Raw genomic sequence first — 26,933 nt, forward strand, 5'->3', positions numbered from 1 at the left:
GATCTCCTGGACTAGTTTCCATTACCTGGATGGGTCGGAGAGGAATTTTCCCAGATTTTTTCTCGCTAAATTTTAATCTGTTTTTTTTGCCTCTCCCAGCAGATCACATGGGGTGGAGTGCAGAATGTTTCAGTATAAGGGGTGTCGCAGTTGTGTGAGGCAGACTGGTTGGGCTGGGTGCTCTTTGCCTTTCCGTCATTGTTCATAGGTTTATACGCAACCTTTAGGGTTGTTGACCGAGGGCCGTGCGGCTCTTTGTCTATGTTACAGCAGTGAGGCTGCAGTGGGAGAGGGAGATAAAAGCTAGGATCTCTGGCACAGTTTCAGTCAATATTTCCTGTGTAACTGAGTGAGTGAGTGTGACAGCGAGTCAGAGAACACTTCCCTGGTTAAAGCTTCTTTGCTATAGAACTGACCTCGAATCAAACAACAAAATCTAGGATTTCTCGATCCAACGCAGGGACCACAGACTTAAAATCGCTGCCGACTCTCACCAAAGGCGAGTGAGCTGCAGGACATCTGAAGGTTTCACCCCCCCCCCCCCACCCCACCGACCAAGGTTATCTAATAATTCTGAATGTGACTTGAGCAGTGCCTTATGAGGACATATTAAGGTGTCCCTACTCTCAGTTCCTTGTCTGTACAGAGTCCTAGTGCTTTTACTGTCAGCTGCACTGATCTCTTGTAGGATAGAAATAAACCCCAAAGAACTTGCCTTTCAACGGTGCCTTTCACGCCTCAGGACATCCCAAAGCACTTCAAAGCCAAAGAAATATTGTTGTTTTGTAGTGTAGCTACTGCTGTAATGTAGGAAACGCGGCAGCCAATTTTGTCACACAGCAAGCTCCCACAGACAGCAATGAGACAATGACCAGAATATCAATCTTATTCTGAAGGTGTTGGTTGAGGGCTAAATATTGGCCAGAACTCCCCTGCTCTTCTTTGAAATAGTGTTGTAATACTGAGAAGGTAGATGGGGCCTCGGTTAACGTCTCATCCGAAAGGTAGTACCCTCCAACAGTGCTGCACTCCCTCAGTACTACACTGAGAGTGTCAGCCTGGATTATCTGCTCAAATGTGTAGCAGGGTTTGAACCTACCACCTTCTAACTTTGAGGCAAGAGAGCTATTACTGACGCTGGTATAGGGGTTAGAACTTCCCTTGCAACATTATTCTCCAGCATTTCAAGTGCTACATTCGGAGTGCCTGACACAGCTTGTCCACTGCAAGGAACCAGGAATACTGCAGTGGGATTTGTTTCAGAGAAACAGTGGCCATCTTGGGAAAGAATCTGGTGTGGATCGGTACTGAGCTTCCGATACAGGAGCAGTGAGAAAACACATCTAATAGCGAATACCTTGATTGTAACAATATGCCAAGACTAGCTGCTATTAGATTCACAGTTTGCACAAGGAGCCACATGGTTAACTGATGTACATGGAGTTGAATAAGTCAATGTTATTGAGTTGAGTTGTGTGTGGAGTTGGATATCTTTCCTCGTTTGAGCCAGAGCTGCCACCACAGAGAAAAGGAAATGAGGTGCGATGCCAGAATGAGAGTTCACATACAACTGGATCGACTAGGCTTATATTCACTGGAATTTAGAAGAATGAGAGGGGATCTCATAGAAACATATAACATTCTGACAGGACTGGACAGGTTAGATGCAGGAAGAATGTTCCCAATGTTGGGGAAGTCCAGAACCAGGGGTCACAGTCTAAGGATAAGGGGTAAGCCATTTAGGATAGAGATGAGGAGAAACTTCTTCACTCAGAGGACTGTGAACCTGTGGAATTCTCTACCACAGAAAGTTGTTGAGGCCAGTTCGTTAGATATATTCAAAAGGGAATTAGATGTGGCCCTTAGGGCTAAAGGGATCAAGGGGTATGGAGAGAAAGCAGGAATGGGGTACTGAAGTGCATGAACAGCCATGATCATATTGAATGGTGGTGCAGGCTCGAAGGGCCGAATGGCCTATTCTGCACCTATTTTCTATGTTTCTAACATGGCTGGGGACATTACAAATACCGCAAGGACAGGTCAGCCGTGGGTCAGTATCAGAAGGTGGGTTCAAGATCCACTCCAGAGACTTGAGAACATAATCCAAGCTGACGCTCCCACTACAGTGCTGTCGGAGGTGTCGTCTTTTGGATGAGACGACAAACCGAGGCCCCGTCTGCCCTCTCAGGTAGGTGCAAAAGATCCCATGGCACTATTTGGAACAAGGGCAGGGGAGTTATCCTGCACAATATTTATCCCTCAACAAATGCCGTTAAAACAGATTATCGGGCCATTGTTGTTTGCGGGAGCTTGCTGTGAGCAAGTTGGCATTACAACAGTGACTACACTTCAAGAGTATTTCACTGACTGATGTGATAAAGTGCTGTGTAAATGCAGAGACAAAACCGTGGGACTTTTCTGGTCTGTGTGTCAGTACCACAATACACCATATGGTGGCATTTATTCACCAAGACACCAAGAACAAGGAGTGCAAAAATCTGGACCTGAATACATTCAATCCAATTTAAACTTTTCCCATCTTATTTCTTCCCAAGTGTCTTTATTTATTAAAGTTACAGTGCTCACATTGTTGGAAACATTGACACACTCTAGTTATTAACAATGACTGATTCTACTCCACTTCAAACTAGCAGTCACCTAAACCCCAGTGAACTGATAGAGCAACAAGAACCTGCATTGAAATAGCGCCTTCAACGTAGTAAAACGTCCTAAGGCGCTTCACAGGAGCGTTATCAGACCAAATTTGAGACAAAGAAGATTGCACTGATTACCATTCTGGGTCACTTAGAGACACAAAGTGAATCAGCTAAAGGACATGACATTCCACAAATGACAGGGAAACAGGAAGAGACCAGTCAGCCCCTCGAGCCTGTTCCTCCAGATCATAGCTGATCTGTACCTTAACTCCATCTACCTGCCTTAGTTCTGTAATCCTTAATACCCTTCTCTAACAAAAATTCTATCACTCTCGGTTTTGACATTTTTAATTGACCCCCAGCCTCAACAGCTTTTGTGGGAGAGAGTTCCAGATTGCCACCACCCTGTGTGTGAAGAAGTGTTTCCTGACATCACCCCTGAACGGCCTGGCTCTAATTTTCAGGTTATGCCCCCTTGTTCTGAACTCCCCCCACCAGAGGAAATAGTTTCTCCCGATCTACCCCATCATCAACTTCAATCATCTCAAACACCTCGATAAGAACATAAGAACATAAGAATTAGGAACAGGAGTAGACCATCTAGCCCCTCGAGCCTGCTCCGCCACTCAACAAGATCATGGCTGATCTGGCCGTGGACTCAGCTCCATTTACCCGCCCGCTCCCCGTAACCCTTAATTCCCTTATTGGTTAAAAATCTATCTATCTGTGATTTGAATACATTCAATGAGCTAGCCTCAACTGCTTCCTTGGGCAGAGAATTCCACAGATTCACAACCCTCTGGGAGAAGAAATTCCTTCTCAACTCTGTTTTAAATTGGCTCCCCCGTATTTTGAGGCTGTGCCCCCTAGTTCTAGTCTCCCCGACCAGTGGAAACAACCTCTCTGCCTCTATCTTGTCTATCCCTTTCATGATTTTAAATGTTTCTATAAGATCACCCCTCATCCTTCTGAACTCCAACGAGTAAAGACCCAGTCTACTCAATCTATCATCATAAGGTAACCTCCTCATCTCCAGAATCAGCCTTGTGAATCGTCTCTGTACCCCCTCCAAAGCTAGTATATCCTTCCTTAAGTAAGGTGACCAAAACTGCACGCAGTACTCCAGGTGCGGCCTCACCAATACCCTGTACAGTTGCAGCAGGACCTCCCTGCTTTTGTACTCTATCCCTCTCGCAATGAAGGCCAATATTCCATTCACCTTCCTGATTACCTGCTGCACCTGCAAACGGCCACACTAGTCTGAAAACGCCCGATCTCGTCTGATCTCGGAAGCTAAGCAGAGTCAGGCCTGGTTAGTACTTGGATGGGAGACTGCCTGGGAATACCAGGTGCAGTAGGCTTACACAGTCGTCGTGGCCGAGTGATTAAGGCAATGGACGAGAAATCCATTGGGTGTATCCCGCGTGGGTTCAAATCCTGCCGACTACGATTCTCAGCATTTTTGGCCTTGAAAATGTCTGCTGTGTCACCCAGGCGGGTGGCACGGTTTAATGTTTATGTTTTTTTTTCAGGTAAACTCAAAAGAGTTTCATGCACAAGGACCCCCAGGTCCCTCTGCACCGCAGCATGTTGTAATTTCTCCCCATTCAAATAATATTCCCTTTTACTATTTTTTTTTCCAAGGTGGATGACCTCACATTTTCCGACATTGTATTCCATCTGCCAAACCTTAGCCCATTCGCTTAACCTATCTAAATCTCTTTGCAGCCTCTCTGTGTCCTCTACACAACCCGCTTTCCCACTAATCTTTGTGCCATCTGCAAATTTTGTTACACTACACTCTGTCCCCTCTTCCAGGTCATCTATGTATATTGTAAACAGTTGTGGTCCCAGCACTGATCCCTGTGGCACACCACTAACCACCGATTTCCAACCCGAAAAGGACCCATTTATCCCGACTCTCTGCTTTCTGTTAGCCAGCCAATTCCCGATCCATGCTAATACATTTCCTCTGACTCCACGTACCTTTATCTTCTGCAGTAACCTTTTGGAAATCTAAATGCCTTTTGGAAATCTAAATAAACCACATCCATCGGTACACCTCTATCCACCATGCTCGTTATATCCTCAAAGAATTCCAGTAAATTAGTTAAACGTGATTTCCCCTTCATGAATCCATGTTGCGTCTGCTTGATTGCACTATTCCTATCTAGATGTCCCGCTATTTCTTCCTTAATGATAGCTTCAAGCATTTGCCCCACTACAGATGTTAAACTAACCAGCCTATAGTTACCTGCCTTTTGTCTGCCCCCTTTTTTTTAAACAGAGGCGTTACATTAGCTGCTTTCCAATCTGCTGGTACCTCCTCAGAGTCCAGAGAATTTTGGTAGGTTATAACGAATGCATCTGCTATAACTTCTGCCATCTCTTTTAATACCCTGGGATGCATTTCATCAGGACCAGGGGACTTGTCTACCTTGAGTCCCATTAGCCTGTCCAGCACTACCCCGCTAGTGATAGTGATTGTCTCAAGGTCCTCCCTTCCCACATTCCCGTGACCAGCAATTTTTGTCTGTTATTCAGGTACACGAAAAGCTAATTTCTGGCTATATTTCACAAGGAGCAGCCATTTGAGCGACCAGCTATTATGAAGTGAGGTTGGATTGGATTAGACTCGTACTAAACCAGTGCTGCTGCTGGAGCCCATTATATTTCTAACAGTATTTAACAAAGACAGGCAATGTAGGACAAAATCAGCGTGTGTAAATTCTGCCCACCTTTCGATCAGTTACACTGTTACGACAAGTCCAGATGCTGTGGCCTCCATACAATATCAAATAGATTCCCCCCCACCACAGATAACATTTCTCCCTCCTTAAGACACAGACTCTTTGCTGGTGTGTGTTGCCCCATTACACTTCCAGAGAAACAATCATTGACTCGACTGTAAGTACCTTTGCCTCGGAGTGAACAGGTTGTAGGTTCATGTCCCACTCCAGATGTCGGCCAACACTCCCAATGCAAAGCTGAGGGAGCACTGCACTGCCGAAGGTGCCGTCTTTCAAAGGAAATGTTAAACCGAGCCCCCGTCTGCCCTCTTGGGTGGAGGTAAAAGATTCCGTGGCACTATTCCAAGAGCAGGGGAGTTATCCCCGGTGTCCCAGTCAATATTTATCCCTCAACCAGTATTACTAAAACAGATTATCTGGTCATTATCACACTGCTGTTTGTGGGAGCTTGCTGTGCACAAATTGGCTGCTGCGTTCCTGAAATTACAACAGTAACTACACTTCAGAAGCACTTCCTTGGCTGTAAAGTGCTTTGTGACGTCTTGACGTCGAGAAAGGCGCTATATAAATACAAGTTCTTTCTTGTGAAGAGTTGAATCTTCATGGGCCAACATCGCTCCCCTCAACCAACCCCAAACACGGATTAACGTTGGCCATCTGTGCAGTCCCAGATGTGCTGTGTTTGTTTATAGAACAGTGACTGTATTTCAAAAGGACTGGTTATGAGGGGCTGTTGGATGTCCTTGAGGAAGTGATGAGGTGCCTTGTAAATGCAAACTCTTTCATTCTAACGAGAGGCCAGCACTGAGAACTATTTCAAACACGCCCCTTATGGAAAGTGAAATTTTGTATATTTGATCTCCTCGCCTGCAGCACAAACAGAAACCTTTTCAGACAAAAAGGGAAATATTTTCAATACTGTCACTAGAGGGCAGATAATTATAATTTGCATAACATTAGAAACAATATTTAGAAATAAAGCAGGGATGAGTTTATTTTAATGTTTTTTATATCAACACTAACCTCCCCCTAGTGTGTGCAGTTACTGTTACCATCAGTGAGATGACCCTCCTGCCACGAGAACCATATGGGCATGTGTCAGCAGCTAATGGTCAGGCATTTCAAGTTGGAGATACAACAATAGGAACAACTTATATTTATATAGCACCTTTAAAACATCCCAAGACACTTCACAGGAGTATTACAAGACAAAACATTTGACACCAAGCAACAAAAGGAGAAATTATGGCAGGTGACAAAAGCTTGGTCAAAGAGGTAGGTTTTAAGGAGCGTCTTAAAAGGAGGAAAGAGGCGCAGAGAGAGGTTTAAAGAGGGAATTCCAGAGCTTAAGGCCCAGGCAGCTGAAGGCACGGCCACCAATGGTTGGAGCAATTATAATTAGGGATGCTCAAGAAGGAAGAATTTGAGGAGCGCAGATATCTCGGGAGGGTTGGGGGCTGAAGGGGATTAGAGATAGGGAGGGGCGAGGCCATGGAGAGATTTGAAAACAAGGATGAGAATTTTGAAATTGAGGCATTGCTTTACAGGGAGCCAATGTAGGTCAGCGAGCACAGGAGGCGTGATGGGTGAGCGGGACTTGGTGCGAGTTAAGACACGGGCAGCCGAGTTTTGGATCACTTCTCGTTTACCTAGAATAGAATGTGAGAGGCCAGCCAGGAGTGCTTTGGAATAGTCAAGTCTAGAGGTAACAAAGGCATGGGATGAGGGTTTCAGCAGTGGAAGAGCTGAGGCAGGGGCGGAGTCAGGCGATGTTATGGAGGTGGAAATAGGCGGTTTGAGTTATGCTGCCGATGGTAGTCGGAAGTTAAATTCAGGCTCAAATATGACACCAAGGTTGCGAATAGTGTGGTTGAGCCTCAGATAGAAGGATGCTGTCGGGAGCTAGGAACCTCAGGCTGTGGCGGGGACCGAAAACAATGGGAATGTGTCCATCCTTCCCCCAAGGAGGCATGGCCCTGACAGCAGTGAGACAGAAACCAGTATCTCACACCCCGCCCAAACGTCATTACATCCACAAGCTGTTCGACCACCACCATCTGCGCAGTTATAACGATTCAACCCTGATAATGTTGCTCAAACCTGCCCGATCTCCAAAAACCTCAGTGTGTTAAGCAAGCACTGCAGCAACTCGCTAAGGTTTCTGCGACAGCACCTCACAAACCCACGACCTCTACCACCGTGGCTGCAATTATGCACCATCTACAAGATGCACTGCAGCAACTCACCAAGGCTTCTTCGGCAGCACCTCCCAAACCCGCGACCTCTACCACTTAAAGGGACAAGGGCAGCAGGTGCATGGGAACACCACCACCTCCACGTTCCCCTCGTTATACACCATCCTGACTTGGAAATATATCGGCCGTTCCTTCATGGTCGCTGGGTGAAAATCCTGGAACTCCCTCCCTAACGGCACTGTGGGAGTATCTTCACCACACGGACTGCAGCGGTTCAAGAAGGCGGCTCACCACCACCTTCTCACTACTGGCCTTGCCAGTGATAGCTATATCTCAAAAATGAATTTAAAGCGATACAATTCAGCTAAATATGTCAAATATCCACAACTGAAAAAGTTTGTGTAAATTTAAATTTGAAGTTGACTTTTAGGAGTGAAGCCTACAGCTTTCAAAAAGCCCTACTGTAACTCAGTGTACATTCTCTTAAAGTAGATCAAAGTCATTCCATCCAAAGGAGCTCGAGTTATTAAACAGATCGCTGGATCTTTCACACTAAAACATATTGTTTGAAATAGACTTGATATAACATTCTCTCTCATACTCTCCCTGCTCATCCCACACAGTGTTAAGCTACAGTTACACCACAACTGCAGTGTTGATGCCAAGTGGTCTCACTGACACTGCTTACATTGTAAAGGCAGCCTGAATCTGGCACAGGGGCTCAACCTGACACTACAGCAAAGTACGGGGATTGGCCGCCACTGGGCGGGCCACATTGTCCGCATGCCTGACACGAGACTCCCACAACAAGCGCTCTACTCGGAGCTCCGACGCGGCAAGCGAGCCACAAGTGGGCAGAGGAAACACTTCAAGGATACCCTCAAAGCTTCCTTAAAAAAAATGTAACATCCCCACCGACACCTGGCACAAGACCGCCCAAAGTGGAGGAAAAGCATCCGGGAAGGCACTTCGCCGAGAGCATGCTGAAGCCAAGCGCTGGCAGCGGAAGGAACGCGCGGCAACCCAGGTACCCCACCCAGCCGTTCGCCCCACCTGTGACAGAGACTGGAGGTTCCACATTGGACTCTTCAGTCACCTGAGAACTCATTTCTAGTGTGGAAGCAAGTCATTCTCGACTCCGAGGACTGCCTATGATGATGATGATGAACAACAAAGTGAAGTGGGACTTCTGAAGGAGTCTCGTTCCATTTCACTTTGGACGCACATTGGATTCGAATGTCCACTTACATCGCGCAAGTTGGACATCGGTCCAAACTAACTATGTACAAGTTTGCCGTCTGCACAATCAGCACACCCTTATATTGTAGGTGGGCATCACTGGCATTAGGCTTTTTATTGTCACCTGCCCAGTCAGCCCTTTATCTGTCACTTCATTTTACTTACCTTACCAGCAAAGTTGAAGTCCATGGAATAAAAGGGGAAGTGACAACCTGTACATGAAATTGGCTAAGTGACATGAAACAGAGAGCAGTGGTGAACGGTTGTTTTTCGGACAGGAGGAAGATATACAACATAATTCTAAAAGGACAAAGAGTGTTAAGTAAACAAGCCTGAAGGCTTTGCGTCTCAATGCGAGGAGCATTTGTAATAACTGCGCAGATAGCTGTTAACAGATACGATGTAATTGGGATTACGGAGACATGGCTCCAGGGTAACCAAGGCTGGGAACTCAACATCCAGGGGTATTCAATATTCAGGAAGGATAGACAGGAAGGAAAAGGAGGTGGGGTAGCGTTAATGGTTAAAGAGGAGGTTCATGCAATAGTAAGGAAGGGCATTAGCCTGGATGATGTGGAATCGGTATGGGTAGAGCTGCGAAACACAAAAGGGCAGAAAACACTAGTGGGAGTTGTGTACAGACCACCAAACAGTAGTAGGGAGGTTGGGGACAGCATCAAACAAGAAATTAGGGACGTATGCAAAAAGGGTACAGCAGTTATCAAGGGTGACTTTAATCTGCATAGTGATTGGGCTAACCAAACTGGTAGCAATACTGTGGAGGAGGATTTCCTGGAGTGTATAAGGGATGGTTTTCTAGACCAATATGTCGAGGAACCAACTAGAGAACAGGCCATCCTAGACTGGGTGATGTGTAATGAGAGAGGATTAATTAGCAATCTGGTCATGCGGGGCCCCTTGGGAAGAGTGAGCATAATATGGTAGAATTCTTCATTAAGGTGAAGAGTGACACAGTTAATTCAGAGTCCAGGGTCCTGAACTTAAAGAAAGGAAACTTTGATGGTATGAGACGTGATTTGGCTAGGATAGACTGGCGAATTATACTTAAAGGGCTGACAGTGGATATGCAATGGCAGATATTTAAAGATCACATGGATGAATTCCAACAATTGTACATCCCTGTCTGGAGTAAAAATAAAACAGGAAAGGTGGCTCAACCGTGACTAACAAGGGAAATTAGGGATAGTGTTAAATCCAAGGAAGAGGCATATAAAATGGACAGAAAAAGCAGCAAACCTGAGGACTGGGAGAAATTTAGAATTCAGCAGAGGAGGACTATGGGTTTAATTAGGAGGGGGAAAATAGAGTCTGAGAGTAAGCTTGCAGGGAACATAAAAACTGACTGCAAAACCTTCTATAGATATGTGAAGAGAAAAAGATTAGTGAAGACTAATTTAGGTCCCTTGCAGTCAGAATCAGGTGAATTTATAACAAGGAAATGGCAGACGAAATGAACAAATACTTTGGTTCTGTCTTCACTCAGGAAGACACGAATAACCTCCCGAAAATACTAGGGGACCGAGGGTCTAGCAGGAAGGAGGAACTGAGGGAAATCCTTATTAGTCAGGAAATGGTGTTAGGGAAACTGGTGGGACTGAAGGGCGATTAATCCTCAGGGTCTGATAGTCTGCATCCCAGAGTACTTAAGGAAGTGGCCCTAGAAATAGTAGATGCATTGGTGGTCATTTTCCAAAATTCCATGGACTCTGGATCTGTTCCTATGGATTGGAGGGTAGCTAATGTAACCCAACTTTTTAAAAAAGGAGGGAGAGAGAAAACATGGAATTATAGACCGGTTAGCCTGACATCGGTGTTGGGGAAAATGATAGAATCAATTATTAAAGATGTAATAGCAGCGCATTTGGAAAATCGTGACAGGATCGGTCCAAGTCAGCATGGATTTATGAAAGGGAAATCATGCTTGACAAATCTTAGAGTTTTTTGAGGATGTAACTAGTAGAGTGGATAAGGGAGAACCAGTGGATGTGGACTTTCAAAAGGCTTTTGACAAGGTCCCACAAAAGAGATTAATGTGCAAAATTAAAGCACATGGTATTGGGGGCAATGTATTGACGTGAATAGAGAACTGGTTGGCAAACAGGAAGCAAAGAGTAGGAATAAACGGGTCCTTTTCAGAATGGCAGGCAGTGACTAGTGGGGTACCGCTAGGTTCAGTGCTGGGACCCCAGCTATTTACAATATACGTTAATGATTTAGACGAAGGAATTGAATGTAATATCTCCAAGTTTGCAGATGACACTAAGCTGGGTGGCAGTGTGAGCTGTGAGGAGGATGCTAAGAGGTTTCAGGGTGACTTGGACAGGTTAGGTGAGTGGGAAAATGCATGGCAGATGCAGTATAATGTAGATAAATGTGAGGTTATTCACTTTGGTGGCAAAAACAGGAAAGCAGAATATTATCTGAATGGTGACAGATTAGGAAAAGGGGAGGTGCAATGAGACCTGGGTGTCATGGTACGTCAGTCATTGAAAGTTGGCATGCAGGTACAGCAGGCGGTGAAGAAGGCAAATGGCATGTTGGCCTTCATTGCTAGGGGATTTGAGTATAGGAGCAGGGAGGTCTTAGTGCAGTTGTACAGGGCCTTGGTGAGGCCTCACCTGGAGTATTGTGTTCAGTTTTGGTCTCCTAATCTGAGGAAGGACATTTTTGCTATTGAGGGAGTGCAGCGAAGGTTCACCAGACTGATTCTCGGGATGGCAGGACTGACATATGATGAAAGACTAGGCTTATATTCACTGGAATTTAGAAGTATGAGAGGGGATCTCATAGAAGCATATAAAATTTTGACAGGATTGGATAGGTTAGATGCAGGAAGAATGTTCCCGATGTTAGGGAAGTCCAGAACCAGGGGTCACAGTCTAAGAATAAGGGGTAAGCCATTTAGGATCGAGATGAGGAGAAACTTCTTCACTCAGAGAATTGTGAACCTGTGGAATTCTCTATCACAGAAAGTTGTTGAGGCCAGTTCATTAGATATATTCAAAAGGGAGTTAGATGTGGCCCTTACGGCTAAAGGGATCAAGGGGTATGGAGAGAAAGCAGGAATGGGGTACTGAAGTTGCATGATCAGCCATGATCATATTGAATGGTGGTGCAGGCTCGAAGAGCCGAATGGCCTATTCTGCACCTATTTTCTATGTTTCTATGATAGTGATAGATTTCAAGAGGACATAGACAGGCTGGTGGAATGGGCAAACACGTGGCAGATGAAATTAAAAAAAGAAAAGATAAATTTTGGTAGGAAGAATGAGGAGAGACAATATAAACTAAAGGCTGCAATTCTAAAGGGGGTGCATGGACAGAGATACCTGGGGATATGTGCGCAAATCGTTGAAGGTGGCAGGGCAGGTTGAGAAAGCGGTTAAAAAAGATTACGGGATCCTGTATTTCATGAATAGAGGATCAGAGTACAAAAGTAAAGAAGTTATGCTGAACCTTTATAGAACACTGATTCAGCCTCAACTGGAGTATTGTGTCCAATTTAGGAAGGATGTGAAGGCCTTAGAGAGGGTGCAGAAAAGATTTGCAAGAATTATTCCAGAGATGAGGAACTTCAGTTATCTGGAGTAGCTCTCCCTGGAGCAGAGAAGGTTGAGAGGAGATGTGATAGAGGTGTTTAAAATCATGAGGGGTCTGGACAGAGTAGATCGAGGGAAACTATTCCCATTGGCAGAAGGGTCGAGAACCAGAGGTCACAGATTTAAGGTGATTGGCAAAAGAACCAAAGATGACATAAGGAAAAACTTTTTTTACGCAGCGAGTGGTTAGGATCGGGAATGCACTCCCTGAGAGGGTGGTGGGGGCAGACTCAAATCACAGCTTTCAAAAGGGAGTTGGAGAAGTACCTGAAGGATAAAAAAAATGCAGGGCTACAGGGAAAGGGCAGGGGAGTGGGACTGGCTGAGGTGGGGGAGTGGGACTGGCTGAGGCGGGGGAGTGGGACTGACTGAGGCGGGGGAGTGGGACTGACTGAGGCGGGGGAGTGGGACTGACTGAGGCGGGGGAGTGGGACTGACTGAGGCGGGGGAGTGGGACTGACTGAGGTGGGGGAGTGGGACTGACTGAGGCGGGGGAGTGGGACTGACTGAGGCGGGGGAGTGGGACTGACTGAGGCGGGGGAGTGGGACTGGCTGAGGCGGGGGAGTGGGAGTGGGACTGACTGAGGCGGGGGAGTGGGAGTGGGACTGACTGAGGCGGGGGAGTGGGACTGACTGAGGCGGGGGAGTGGGACTGACTGAGGCGGGGGAGTGGGACTGGCTGAGGCGGGGGAGTGGGACTGGCTGAGGCGGGGGAGTGGGACTGGCTGAGGCGGGGGAGTGGGACTGACTGAGGTGGGGGAGTGGGACTGACTGAGGTGGGGGAGTGGGACTGACTGAGGTGGGGGAGTGGGACTGACTGAGGCGGGGGAGTGGGACTGACTGAGGCGGGGGAGTGGGACTGACTGAGGCGGGGGAGTGGGACTGACTGAGGTGGGGGAGTGGGACTGACTGAGGCGGGGGAGTGGGACTGACTGAGGTGGGGGAGTGGGACTGACTGAGGCGGGGGAGTGGGACTGACTGAGGCGGGGGAGTGGGACTGACTGAGGCGGGGGAGTGGGAGTGGGACTGACTGAGGCGGGGGAGTGGGAGTGGGACTGACTGAGGCGGGGGAGTGGGAGTGGGACTGACTGAGGCGGGGGAGTGGGAGTGGGACTGACTGAGGCGGGGGAGTGGGAGTGGGACTGACTGAGGCGGGGGAGTGGGACTGACTGAGGCGGGGGAGTGGGACTGGCTGAGGCGGGGGAGTGGGACTGACTGAGGCGGGGGAGTGGGACTGACTGAGGTGGGGGAGTGGGACTGACTGAGGTGGGGGAGTGGGACTGACTGAGGTGGGGGAGTGGGACTGACTGAGGTGGGGGAGTGGGACTGACTGAGGCGGGGGAGTGGGACTGACTGAGGTGGGGGAGTGGGACTGACTGAGGCGGGGGAGTGGGACTGACTGAGGCGGGGGAGTGGGAGTGGGACTGACTGAGGTGGGGGAGTGGGACTGGGACTGACTGAGGCGGGGGAGTGGGAGTGGCTGAGGTGGGGGAGTGGGACTGACTGAGGTGGGGGAGTGGGACTGGCTGAGGTGGGGGAGTGGGACTGACTGAGGTGGGGGAGTGGGACTGACTGAGGTGGGGGAGTGGGACTGACTGAGGCGGGGGAGTGGGACTGACTGAGGCGGGGGAGTGGGACTGACTGAGGTGGGGGAGTGGGAGTGGCTGAGGTGGGGGAGTGGGAGTGGGACTGGCTGAGGCGGGGGAGTGGGACTGGCTGAGGTGGGGGAGTGGGACTGACTGAGGCGGGGGAGTGGGACTGACTGAGGCGGGGGAGTGGGACTGGCTGAGGCGGGGGAGTGGGACTGACTGAGGCGGGGGAGTGGGACTGGCTGAGGCGGGGGAGTGGGACTGGCTGAGGCGGGGGAGTGGGACTGACTGAGGCGGGGGAGTGGGACTGACTGAGGCGGGGGAGTGGGACTGGCTGAGGCGGGGGAGTGGGACTGGCTGAGGCGGGGGAGTGGGACTGACTGAGGCGGGGGAGTGGGACTGACTGAGGCGGGGGAGTGGGACTGACTGAGGCGGGGGAGTGGGACTGACTGAGGCGGGGGAGTGGGACTGACTGAGGCGGGGGAGTGGGACTGGCTGAGGCGGGGGAGTGGGACTGGCTGAGGCGGGGGAGTGGGACTGGCTGAGGCGGGGGAGTGGGACTGGCTGAGGCGGGGGAGTGGGACTGGCTGAGGTGCTCTTGCAGAGAGCTGACACGGCTCGACGGGCCGAATGGCCTCCTGTGCTGCAACCATTCGATGATTCTATATCAATCAGAACACAACTGTACGATGATCAAACCTGGATGTCATTCCCACAAATGCTGTTCAACCATTTCATAAGAACATGAGAAACAGGAGCAGGAGTAGGCCATACGGCCCCTCGAGCCTGCTCCGCCATTCAATACGATCATGACTGATCTGATCATGGACTCAGTTCCACTTCCCCGCCCACTCCCCATAACCCCTTTATTCCCTTATCGTTTAAGAAACTGTCTATTTCTGTCTTAAATTTATTCAATGTCCCAGCTTCCACAGCTCTCTGAGGCAGCAAATTCCACAGATTTACAACCCTCAGAGAAGAAATTTCTCCTCATCTCTGTTTTAAATGGGCGGCCCCTTATTCTAAGACTATGCCCTCTAGTTCTAGTCTCCCCCATCAGTGGAAACATCCTCTCTGCATACACCTTGTCAAGCCCCCCTCATAATCTTATACGTCTCATTCTTCTGAATTCCAATGAGTAGAGGCCCAACCTACTCAACCTTTCCTCATAAGTCAACCCCCTCATCTCCGGAATCAACCGAGTGAACCTTCTCTGAACTGCCTCCAAAGCAAGTATATCCTTTCGTAAATACAGAAACCAAAACTGCACGCAGTATTCCAGGTGTGGCCTCACCAATACCCTGTACAACTGTAGCAAGACTTCCCTGCTTTTATACTCCATCCTCTTTGCAATAAAGGCCAAGGTTCCATTGGCCTTCCTGATCACTTGCTGTACCTGCATACTATCCGTTTCTGTTTCATGCACAAGTTCCTCCAGGTCCCGCTGCAATCTTTCTCCATTTAAATAATAACTTGCTCTTTGATTTTTTTTTCTGCTAAAGTGCATGACCTCACATTTTCCAACATTATACTCCATCTGCCAAATTTTTGCCCACTCACTTAGCCTGTCTATGTCCTTTTGCAGATTTTTTGTGTCCTCCTCACACATTGCTTTTCCTCCCATCTTTGTATCATCAGCAAACTTGGCTACATTACACTCAGTCCCTCGTTCCAAGTCGTTAATATAGATTGTAAACAGCACTGATCCCTGCGGTACCCCACTGGTTACTGATTGCCAACCCGAGAATTAACCATTTATCCCTACTCTCTGTTCTCTGTTAGTTAGCCAATCCTCTATCCATGCTAACATATTACCCCAATCCCTTGAACTTTTATCTTGTGCAGTAACCTTTTATGTGGCACCTTATTGAATGCCTTCTGGAAATCCAAATACACCACATCCACTGGTTCCCCTTTATCCACCCTGTTCGTTACATCCCCAAAGAATTCCAGCAAATTTGTCAAACATGACTTCCCCTTCAGGATTTCCGTGCTGGCTCTGCTTGACCGAATTTTGCTTTTCCAAATGTCTTCTTTAATAATGGACTCCAACATTTTCCCAACCGCAGATGTTAGGCTAACTGGTCTATAGTTTCCTGCTTTCTGTCTTCCTCCTTTTTTAAATAGGGGCGTTACATTTCCAGTTTTCCAATCTGCTGCCTCAAGGAGCAAGATTCTCCTTCGGAACAACGAAAGTCAGCGATTTATGAAGGATTTTAACAGCAAAGCTGCGGGAAATGAAAACTTCAGTACAAGTATGCTAGTGTAGTGGAAACACTGGCGCACACTTGCATGCATACACACAGACACACGCTTGCACACACACCCGCACGCACGCACACACACACACACACACCTGCACGCACGCACACCTGCACACACGCACACACACACACACCCGCACGCACGAAGAGGGATACTAAAATTCCAGCCAATTTCTTTGCGACAATTTGAGTTGGGTGCACGTTTGTTTCAGATGCTCCCTTACCTTTCTCCTTGTGCTCTGGCTCGGGTTGATTGCTGCTGCTGGAACTAATGCTGGCGTCAAACCCCGTTGGGGAGACATTGCCCTCCGACTGTCCCTCTTGCAACTCCCCCGTCACACTGTCCACCTCGTTGGTGCTGTCAGTCTCACTCCTCACACTCTGGGCTTCCTCCCGGCTGGGAGCCATGGTCTGAGGGAGGACGGCGCTGGGCTGTGGCCTGGTGGCCTCTGTCACCGTGACGGAGACGGGAGACTCGGGGGTGGTGGGCGGAGTGTTGAGCACAGAGTTGCTGCCGCTGCTGGGCATCTCGCCCTTCTTGTCCAGCTTTTCAGCCGGCTTCTCCTCGCTGGGCCTGACAGGGGAGATAACGGGCGGTGCGGGCTCCACCTCCACAGCGGGCAGCCTCTCCTCCTCTTTGGCAGTCGCGGCCGGTGCCTCAGGCATCGCCTCTTCGAGAGCCACGGGCGGGGACGACGTGGTCTCAGTGTCGGAATCGGAGAAGAGCTCCTTCAGGACTTTCTTCGGCCATTGGATCTGGATGCTCGACCACACGTCTTTCCTGTCCTTCACTTTTACGTTCTGAGCCCTTAATTCAGAATTATTTAAAAGCTTGATCCTTTTCTCAGGCACTTCTGAGAAACCGGAATATAAAGCAGTAGTGTGTAGCGGTCTCCTCTTCTCCTGCAGTCCGTTATGTTTTCTGGAGAGAGTGTTTTTAACTTCAATTCTTTCACTATCCTCATCGGAGCTGCTGCTGCTGCTGCTTGTAGTGTTGAGGGGAGATTCTTTGCCCTTCGACCTCTCACCCTTGCGGTTAGGCGACCCTGTTTTCGTCCAGTCTTCGGCGCCAAAGTTTCTCCTCCGGGCCCGCTTCATGTGCGATTTTGTCCACCTTTCTGCCGCTTCTTTCTGGACCGCAGAATTAGATCTCACGGGCTCCTCCTCCTCTTCCTCCTCATCCTCGGAAGGCTGCCCTCTTCTTACCCATTCCAAGGAGTCCGAGATGCTTCCCAACTTGGTGCCGGCTGGAGGCGTTCCGGGCAGTCCAGCGCCGAGAAGGTTCCTCTGATCCTGAAGGGCTGGCTCCTTCCTCTCCGGCGTCGCTGTGTCCCCTTGTGGGCCTTTCCTCCAGGGGGCCTCGCCATCGCTCTCCTCGGAACTCCCTGAACCTGTTGGTAGAAAACACAGACAAATAAATCCGACTGAAAAGGCAAGAGGTATCGCACCATCCCAATAATGCCTTCGACCCAATCACAGTTATCCTTTTATCCAGTGCCAATTTCCTCTCATCTTAAAGCTGGATGAACACAGGCTAAATAAATAAATCACACGCTCTTCCCTAACTCAAAGGTAACACTCAAAAATAAATTGACACAATTAAAGAAGTTAGCAGAAAGTACACAAATACAACTAAACTAAGAGGCCGGATTTCCCAAGTACAGCGTCTACACACAGGTGGTGCAGCAGAATGCACCTTTGTTACTGTGTCGGTGCACGCTTTCTAGATGCGCATCTTTACCAGTGCTGAACCAAACCCGGCGTGCATGTCATTTTAAGGCTGCTTTAAGCTGCAATCTTTATTGAAGTGTCAGCTTGGTGCACTCTCCCCTCCGAGCGGGTTCCAGCCTCGCTCCAGACCCCGAGCACATACCCTAAGCTGACACACCAATGGACTGAGGGAGGGCTGTGCTGCTAGGGGTGGGACCAAAAACTGAGGCTTTCTCCACCTACTCAGGCAGACGTAAAAGATCCCATGGTATTATTTAAGAAGATAAGAATTAGGAGCAGGAGAAGGCCATACGGCCCTTCGAGCCTGCTCCGCCATTCAATAAGATCACGGCTAATCGTTGACCTCAATTCCACTTTCCCGCCCTATCTCCATATCCCTTGACTCCCTTATCATTCAAAAATCTATCTTATCTCTCTCAGCCTTGAATATACTCAGACTCAGCATCCACAGCCCTCTCGGGCAGAGATTTCCAAAGATTCACAACCCTCAGAAGAAATTAATCCTCATCTTGGTCGTAAATGGCCTACCCCTATTCTGAAACTGTGTCCCCACAGTTCTCGCCTCTCCAGCCAGGGGAAACAACCTCTCAGCATCTACCCTGTCAATCCCCTTCAGAATCTTGTATGTTTCAATGAGATCACCTCTCATTCTTCTAAACTCCAGAGAGTATCAGCCCATTCTACACAATCTCTCATCCCAGGAATCAATCTAGTGAACCTGTGTTGTACCGCCTCCAAGGCAAGTATATCCTTCCTTAGATAAGGAGACTAAAACTGTGCACAGTACTCCAGGTGTGGTCTCACCAAGGCCCTGTACAGTTGTAGCAGGACTTCCTTACTCTTATACTCCATCCCCCTTGCACTAAAGGACAACATTGCATTTGCCTTCCTTATTGCTTGCTGTACCTGCATGCTAGCTTTCTGTGTTACTTGCACAAGGGCACCCAAATCTCTCTGAACACCAACATTTAAAAGTTTCTCACCATTTAAAAAATATTCTGTTTTTCTATTCTACCTACCAAAGTGAACAACCGCACATTTCCCCACATTATACTCCATCTGCCACCTTACTGCCCACTCACTAAGTCTATCTATGTCCCTTTGCAGACACTTTGTGTTCTCTTCACAGCTTACTGTCCCACCTAGCTTTGTATCGTCAGCAAACTTGGATACATTACACTCGGTCCCTTCATGTAGCTCATTAATATAGATTGTAAATAGCTGAGGTCCCAACACTGATCCTTGCGGTTAGTCTGTCAACCAGAAAAAGATCTGTTTATTCCTACTTTCTGTCTGTTAACCAATCCTCTATCCATGCTAATATATTACCTCCAAACCCATTAACCTTTATCTTGTGTAATAACCTTTTATGTGGCACATTATCGAATGCCTTTTGGAAATCCAAATATACTACATCCACCGGTTCCCCTTTATCTACCCTGCCAGTTACATCCTCAAAAAACTAATAAATTTGTCAAACACGATTTCCCAAAAAACACGATTTGAAGAAAAGCAGGCGGTTCTTCTGGTGTCCTGATTAACATTCCACCCTCAGCTAAATCAACTAAAAACAGATTAACTTGTATTTATCCCATTACTGCTGATGGGACTTCACTGGATGCAGTCACCGACTTACTTAACAGTGACTGTACGCCAAAAAATAATTCATTGGTATGCAGCACTTTGGACATCTTGAAGTCATAAGGCACTGTACAAATGCAACTTTGTTCTGTCTTTCGTGGGATCACAAGTCAGTTCGATTGGTGCACATAAATGTAAGTACGCAGTTTCGAGTTCACCAATGAATAAAGGAACCAAGAGTTTGAAGAAAGAGAGCCACAAGTAAAGTTTAGAAGAAAACCGAATAAAATGTTTTCAGTTATTGTACTAAGTTAGTCGTCAAGAACAGAGGACAATTTAAAAAAAAAAAAAGTTTTTGAAGTTACTAATTTAAGGAGGTTCCTGGACATCTCTCCTCCCCTTCTCCCTCTGTCCACCTGTTTCTCCCACCACCCTTTACCTGCTTCCATCTCCCCTTCTCTCTCTCGCCACATTTTCTCCTTTCAGTACATGTATCTCTCTCCCTCCCCCCTCTAACTCTCTTCCCTCAGTATGTGTCTCATTCTGTTCCTATTCTTTCGCTCTGTATATGTCTTGTGCTCCAGCATCCCCCTCATCCTCTCTCCCCCTCACTCTCACTCCTTTCCCCCCCACTCCTCTTCTCGCTCCTCTGTCCCCTCTTTTGTTCTTGCTCTAAAAAGCTACCGCCACAAGTACTTTCTGTTGGAATATTCTTCCCCCTGGATTCAACGTGTGGGTTTATTGTATTAGTTGCAGCGTCAGTATGGGCACCAACCAATCAATGCTCTCCAAGTCCTTGCTGTGGGAGGATGTTAACAGATTCATTAATTATTGCGACTCCATTACTTCAGGTTTCAGCGAGAAGTCATCTACAGTCAGTGACAGGAAAATTCCATGTCCAGTATGAAATAACTTGCATTTATATAACACCTTTCACAACCTCAGGACACCCTAAAGCGCTTTAAAGCCGTTGAGGTACTTTTAAAGTGTAGTCATTGTTGTAATTAGGAAACACAGCAACCAATTTGCACACAGCAAGCTCCCACAAACGGCAATGTGATAATGACTAGATAATCTGACATTTAATGATGTTGGTTGAGGGATAAATATTGATCAGGACTAATGTATCAGTTTATTTATTTATTTTGAGTGCATGGCCCCTTTAAGGGACAGTGCCGCCCAATCGAAATACTGCACATGTGCAGTTTTTCGCATTACAAGCTGGCGAGCTGGCTGTGGGGAGATCAAAAGAGCTGCGCGGTCGTGGAACATTGACCAGGACACGGGGGAAATCTCCCTGCTCTTCTTCGAAATAGTCCCATGGAATCTTTGACGTCAGCTGAGACAGCCTTTGTTTAACACCTCGTCCGAAAGACAGCACCTCCAATAGTGCAGCATTCTCTCAGCACCGCACTACAGTGTCAGCTTAGATTATGTGCTCAAGTTTCTGGAGTGGGACTTGAACTCATGACCTTCTGACTCCGAGACCAGAGTAGAGAATAAAGAGCCCACCCAATGGTGATTACCAGGCAGTAACCAAACTGAGGTGGAATAAACCACAAGTGTGTCCAGTCCACGACACCAGAATAGGACTGTTGCCTTGGAAACAGTCCAGGATGGTTTATAAATCGATGTAACTATTGGTACTGCACCTTTTTTGACAGACGTGTGTCGGTCAAGCTCCGTCCCCCCCTCTCGGCCCCGAATCATTCCCTCCACGTGGTGCCGAGAAGCAAGACCTGAGGCTCGAGACTGCCGACCTGATCTCGGCGGGTTACTGAGAGTGGCGGGCTGAGGGGGCCTGTGGGCAGGGGGCTGAGAGCAGCGGCAGCAGGCAGAGAATGGATCACGTTCTTCCAACCACCTACAAGGGATATCGTTGGAGTGGATGATATCCAGAAGTCACGACGCTGTCACTATTCACTTCATACCCAATAAATAAACCTGCTAACAATCCATACACAATGCCCCATCTATGGTGGTGGTGGTGGGGGGGGGGGGGGGGGAGAATACATTTACCTGGGGTAAGGCACTTTGGTTGGGGGCGGCATGCACTTGCACTAAGGCACTTTGGCTGGCCTTCGCTATCTTCGAGGGAGCTCTGTCCTCTTTCGCTTCAGGAAGTCAAAGTGGATCAACTTACAATTTGCAAAGTCAGTGAGACCTTGGGATGGGCGGTTCCAGTTACACATTCCAGTGAAACTTCAGGGTGTGGCTTATCCTCCAAGGGGACCAGAGACAAACTAGCATGGTGGCCATTTTTGCAGTACAAATAAGTGCGTCCTTTATAAATAGCATTAGCTCTGAAATTCATGAGGGTGCTTTTATTCAGCTGTGTTTTTTCCAATAGCTGACAGCACCATCTATAGCTTAATATCCTGTGCTGATGATGTCTGGTGGTGTCGGCAATAAAAATATTTGATAAATGTGATGTAACTTTCTTTTTCTTTTCTTTATCAGTAAGCAACCTTTAGTATTATTGTTGCCAAATTAAGTTAATCTAGGGGTTAAGTCATGGCAGGAGAGCTCAGACACATGATATGCTCCTCCTGTACTATGTGGGAAGTCAGGGACGCTTCCAGTGTCCCTAACTTCTACATATGCGGGAAGTGTATCCGGCTGCAGCTCCTGACAGTCCGCATTGCGGCACTGGAGCTGCGGGTGAATTCAGTCTGGAGCATCCACGATGCTGAGAATGACATGAATAACACGTTTAGTGAGTTGGTCTTACCGCAGGTAAAGGTTACACAGCCAGATAGGCGATGGGTGACCAACAGGAAGAGCAGTGGAAGGAAGGTAGTGCAGGGGTCCCCTGCGGTCATCCCCCTGCAAAACAGATGCACCGCTTTGGGTACTGTTGAGGGGGATGGCTCATCAGGAGAGAGCAGCAGCCAAGTTCATGGCACCGTGGGTGGCTCTGTTGCACAGGAGGGCAGGAAAAAGAGTAGGAGAGTTATAGTGATAGGGGATTCCCTTGTAAGGGGAATAGACAGTCATTTCTGCGGCCGCAACTGAGACTCCAGGATAGTATGTTGCCTCCCTGGTGCAAGGGTCAAGGATGTCTCGGAGCGGGTGCAGGACATTTTGAAGGGGGAGGGTAAACAGCCAGTTATCGTGGTGCATATAGGTACCAACGATATAGGTAAAAAAAAACACGGGATGAGGTCCTACAAGACGAATTTAGGGAGCTAGGAGCTAAATTAAAAAGTAGGACCTCAAAAGTAGTAATCTCAGGATTACTACCAGTGCCACGTGCTAGTCAGAGTAGGAATCGCAGGATAGCTCAGATGAATACGTGGCTTGAGGAGTGGTGCAGAAGGGAGGGATTCAAATTCCTGGGACATTGGAACAGGTTCTGGGGGAGGTGGGACCAGTACAAACCGGACGGTCTGCACCTGGGCAGGACCGGAACCAATGTCCTAGGGGGAGTGTTTGCTAGTGCTGTTGGGGAGGAGTTAAACTAACATGGCAGGGAGATGGGAACCTATGCAGGGAGACAGAGGGAAATAGAATGGGGGCAGAAGCAAAAGATTGAAAGAAGAAAAGTAAAAGTGGAGGGCAGAGAAACCCAAGGCAAAAAGCAAAAAGGGCCACATTACAGCAAAATCCTAAAGGAGCAAAGGGTGTTAAAAAGACAAGCCTGAAGGCTCTGTGCCTCAACGCGAGGAGTATTCGGAATAAGGTGGACGAATTAACTGCGCAGATAGCAGTTAACGGGTATGATGTAATTGACATCACGGAGACATGGCTCCAGGGTGACCAAGGCTGGGAACTCAACATCCAGGGGTATTCAACATTTAGGAAGGATAGGCAGAGAGGAAAAGGAGGCAGAGTGGCGTTGCTGGTTAAAGAGGAATTTAATGCAATAGTAAGGAGTGACATTAGCTTGGATGATGTGGAATCGGTATGGGTGAAGCTACGGAATACCAAAGGGCAGAAAACGCTAGTGAGAGTTGTGTACAGACCACCAAACAGTAGTAGTGAGGTTGGGGACAGCATCAAACAAGAAATTAGGGATGCGTGCAATAAAGGTACAGCAGTTATCAAGGGCGACTTTAATCTACATATTGACTGGGCTAACCAAACTGGTAGCAATGCGGTGGAGGAGGATTTCCTGGAGTGTATTAGGGATGGTTTTCTAGATCAATATGTCGAGGAACCAAGTAGAGGGCTGGCCATCCAAGACTGGGTGATGTGTAATGAGAAAGGACTAATTAGCAATCTTGTTGTGCGAGGCTCCTTGGGGAAGAGTGACCATAATATGGTAGATGGAGAGTGACACAGTTAATTCAGAGACTAGGGTCCTGAACTTCGGGAAAGGTAACTTCGATGGTATGAGATGTGACTTGGCTAGAATAGACTGGCGAGTTATACTTAAAGGGTTGACGGTGGATAGGCAATGGCAAACATTTAAAGATCACATGGATGAACTTCAACAATTGTCCATCCCTGTCTGGAGTAAAAATATAAGTTGCTAACAAGGGAAATTAAGGATAGTGTTAAATCCAAGGAAGAGGCATATAAATTGGCTAGAAAAAGCAGCAAACCTGAGGACTGGGAGAATTTTGTAATGCAGCAGAGGAGGACAAAGGGTTTAATTAGGAGGGGGAAAATAGAGTATGAGAGGAAGTTTGCTGGGAACATAAAAACTGACTGCAAAAGCTTCTATAGATATATGAAGAGAAAAAGATTAGTGAAAACAAGCGTAGGTCCCTTGCAGTCAGATTCAGGTGAATTTATAATGGGGAACAAAGAAATAGCGGACCAGTTAAACAAATACTTTGGTTTCTGTTTTCACGAAGGAAGACACAAATAACCTTCCGGAAATACTAGGGGACCGAGGGTCTAGTGAGAAGGAGGAACTGAAGGATATCCTTATAAAGCGAGAAATTATGTTAGGGAAATTGACGGGATTGAAGGCCGATAAATTCCCGGGGCCTGATAGTCTGCATCCCAGAGTACTTAAGGAAGTGGCCATAGAAATAGTGGATACATTGGTGATCATTTTCCAACAGTCTGTCGACTGTGGATCAGTTCCTATGGACTGGAGGGTAGCTAATGTAACACCACTGTTTTAAAAAAGGAGGGAAGAGAGAAAACGGGTAATTATAGACCGGTTAGCCTGACATCAGTAGTGGGGAAAACGTTGGAATCAATTATTAAAGATGAAATAGCAGCGCATTTGGAAAGCAGTGACAGGATCGGTCCAAGTCAGCGTGGATTTATGAAAGGCTTGACAAATCTTCTGGAATTTTTTGAGGATGTAACTAGTAGAGTGGACAAGGGAGAACCAGTGGATGTGGCGTATTTGGACTTTCAAAAACTTTTGACAAGGTCCCACACAAGAGATTGGTGTGAAAAATCAAAGCGCATGGTATTGGGGGTAATGTACTGACGTGGATAGAGAACTGGTTGGCAGACAAGAAGCAGAGAGTCGGGATTAATGGGTCCTTTTCAGAATGGCAGGCAGTGTCTAGTGGAGTACCGCAGGGCTCAGTTCTGGGACCCCAGCTCTTTACAATAAACATTAATGATTTAGATGAAGGAATTGAGTGTAATATCTCCAAGTTTGCAGACGACATTAATCTGGGTGGCGGTGTGAGCTGTGAGGAGGACGCTAAAAGGCTGCAGGGTGACTTGGATAGGTTAGGTGAGTGGGCAAATGCATGGCAGATGCAGTATAATGTGGATAAATGTGAGGTTATCCACTTTGGGGGCAAAAACACGAAGGCAGAATATTATCATTATATTATCATTGAAAGTTGGCATGCAGGTACAACAGGCGGTGAAGAAGGCAAATGGTATGTTGGCCTTCATAGCTAGGGGATTTGAGTATAGGAGCAGGGAGGTCTTACTGCAGTTGTACAGGGCCTTGGTGAGGCCTAACCTGGAATATTGTGTTCAGTTTTGGTCTCCTAATCTGAGGAAGGACGTTCTTGCTATTGAGGGAGTGCAACGAAGGTTCACCACACTGATTCCCGGGATGGCAGGACTGACATGAGGAGAGACTGGATCAACTGGGCCTTTATACACTGGAGTTTTGAAGGATGAGAGGGGATCTCATAGAAACTTACAAGATTCTGACGGGGTTGGACAAGTTATATGCAGGAAGAATGTTCCCAATGAAGGGGAAGTCCAGAACCAGGGACACAGTCTTAGGATAAGGGGTAGGCCATTTAGGACTGAGATAAGGAGGAACTTCTTCACTCAGAGTGTTGTTAACCTATGGAATTCCCTGCCGCAGAGAGTTGTTGAGGCCAGTTCATTGGATATATTCAAGAGGGAGTGAGATATGGCCCTTACGGGATCAAGGGGTATGGAGAGAAATCAGGAAAGGGGTACTGAGGGAATGATTAGCCATGATCTTATTGAATGGTGGTGCAGGCCCGAAGGGCTGAATGGCCTACTCCTGCACCTATTTTCTATGTTTCTATTAAGCAATTTACAGTTCAAAATATACTAGTGTAGCGAATCACTACACTACTTTCACGCCGCCATATTCAAAAGTAAATTAATACCTTGTACTCCATTGAGGATGGACGAGTCTTCTGTAGAATTATCTTGTTCACAGCTCCTCGTTCCAACTCCAATTACTTTCGGAGAAATGTCCAACGACACCGTATGAGCTGGGGACTTTGAGAACCGACGGATTCGCACGGACTTGCTGGGAGTTTTATCTTCTTTATCTTTTTTATCATTCCTTTCCTTTTCTTTATCCGCTTTACTCTGAAATGCAGATGGACATCATGATTCCTTCTCTTTGCCAAACACCATTTTATTTTATAGATTAACCTTTCATCGGAGCTGCTTTTATGCAAAATTGCTTGGATTGCCCCTGGGGTACTACGTTCAGTTCTGGGCCCCCCACCTCAGGAAGGATATACTGGCCATGGAGGGGGTGTAGTGTAGATTCACCAGAGTGATACCGGGGCTAAAAGGGTTAAATTATGAGAACAGATTACATAGACTAGGCTTGTATTCCCTTGAATTTGAAGGAGTAAGGAGTAATCTAATTGAGGTGTTTAAGATAATTAAAAGGAGTTGATAGGGTAGAAACTATTTGCTCTGGTGGGGGAGCCTAGAACAAGGGGGCATATCCTTAAAATTAGAGCCAGGCCATTCAGGGGTGATGTCAGGAAGCACTTAGTCACACAAAGTGTCATGTATGTGGACCATGTATACTAACTGTATAGTCACACAAGGTTTGCCACCAGAGGGCACTGCAGTGGGAGACCCGAGGGTCACCTGATAGGTTTGCAGGGCCCAGTATAAAAGGCTGCTCACCATGCTTGTGCCTCACTCTGGAG

The 26,933-nt window shown here is 47.5% G+C and overlaps 1 protein-coding gene and 1 pseudogene across 2 annotated transcripts in view; one reads left to right on the plus strand and one right to left on the minus strand.

Moving 5' to 3' along the window:
• arid4b (AT-rich interaction domain 4B) overlaps positions 1-26,933 on the minus strand; it is a 212,052-nt gene that overhangs the window by 14,079 nt on the left and 171,040 nt on the right. For both annotated transcript variants that reach the window (XM_070884649.1, XM_070884648.1), the window contains 2 exons: positions 26,145-26,352; positions 16,539-17,705 (listed from right to left, as the gene is read on the minus strand). In XM_070884649.1, the coding sequence (XP_070740750.1) occupies positions 16,539-17,705; positions 26,145-26,352 (1,375 nt within the window). The remainder of the gene's footprint in view (positions 1-16,538; positions 17,706-26,144; positions 26,353-26,933) is intronic.
• Positions 3,900-4,018, plus strand: LOC139267669 (5S ribosomal RNA; annotated as a pseudogene).

This window comes from Pristiophorus japonicus, chromosome 7, assembly GCF_044704955.1.
Source record: "Pristiophorus japonicus isolate sPriJap1 chromosome 7, sPriJap1.hap1, whole genome shotgun sequence".
NCBI lineage: Eukaryota > Metazoa > Chordata > Chondrichthyes > Pristiophoridae > Pristiophorus > Pristiophorus japonicus.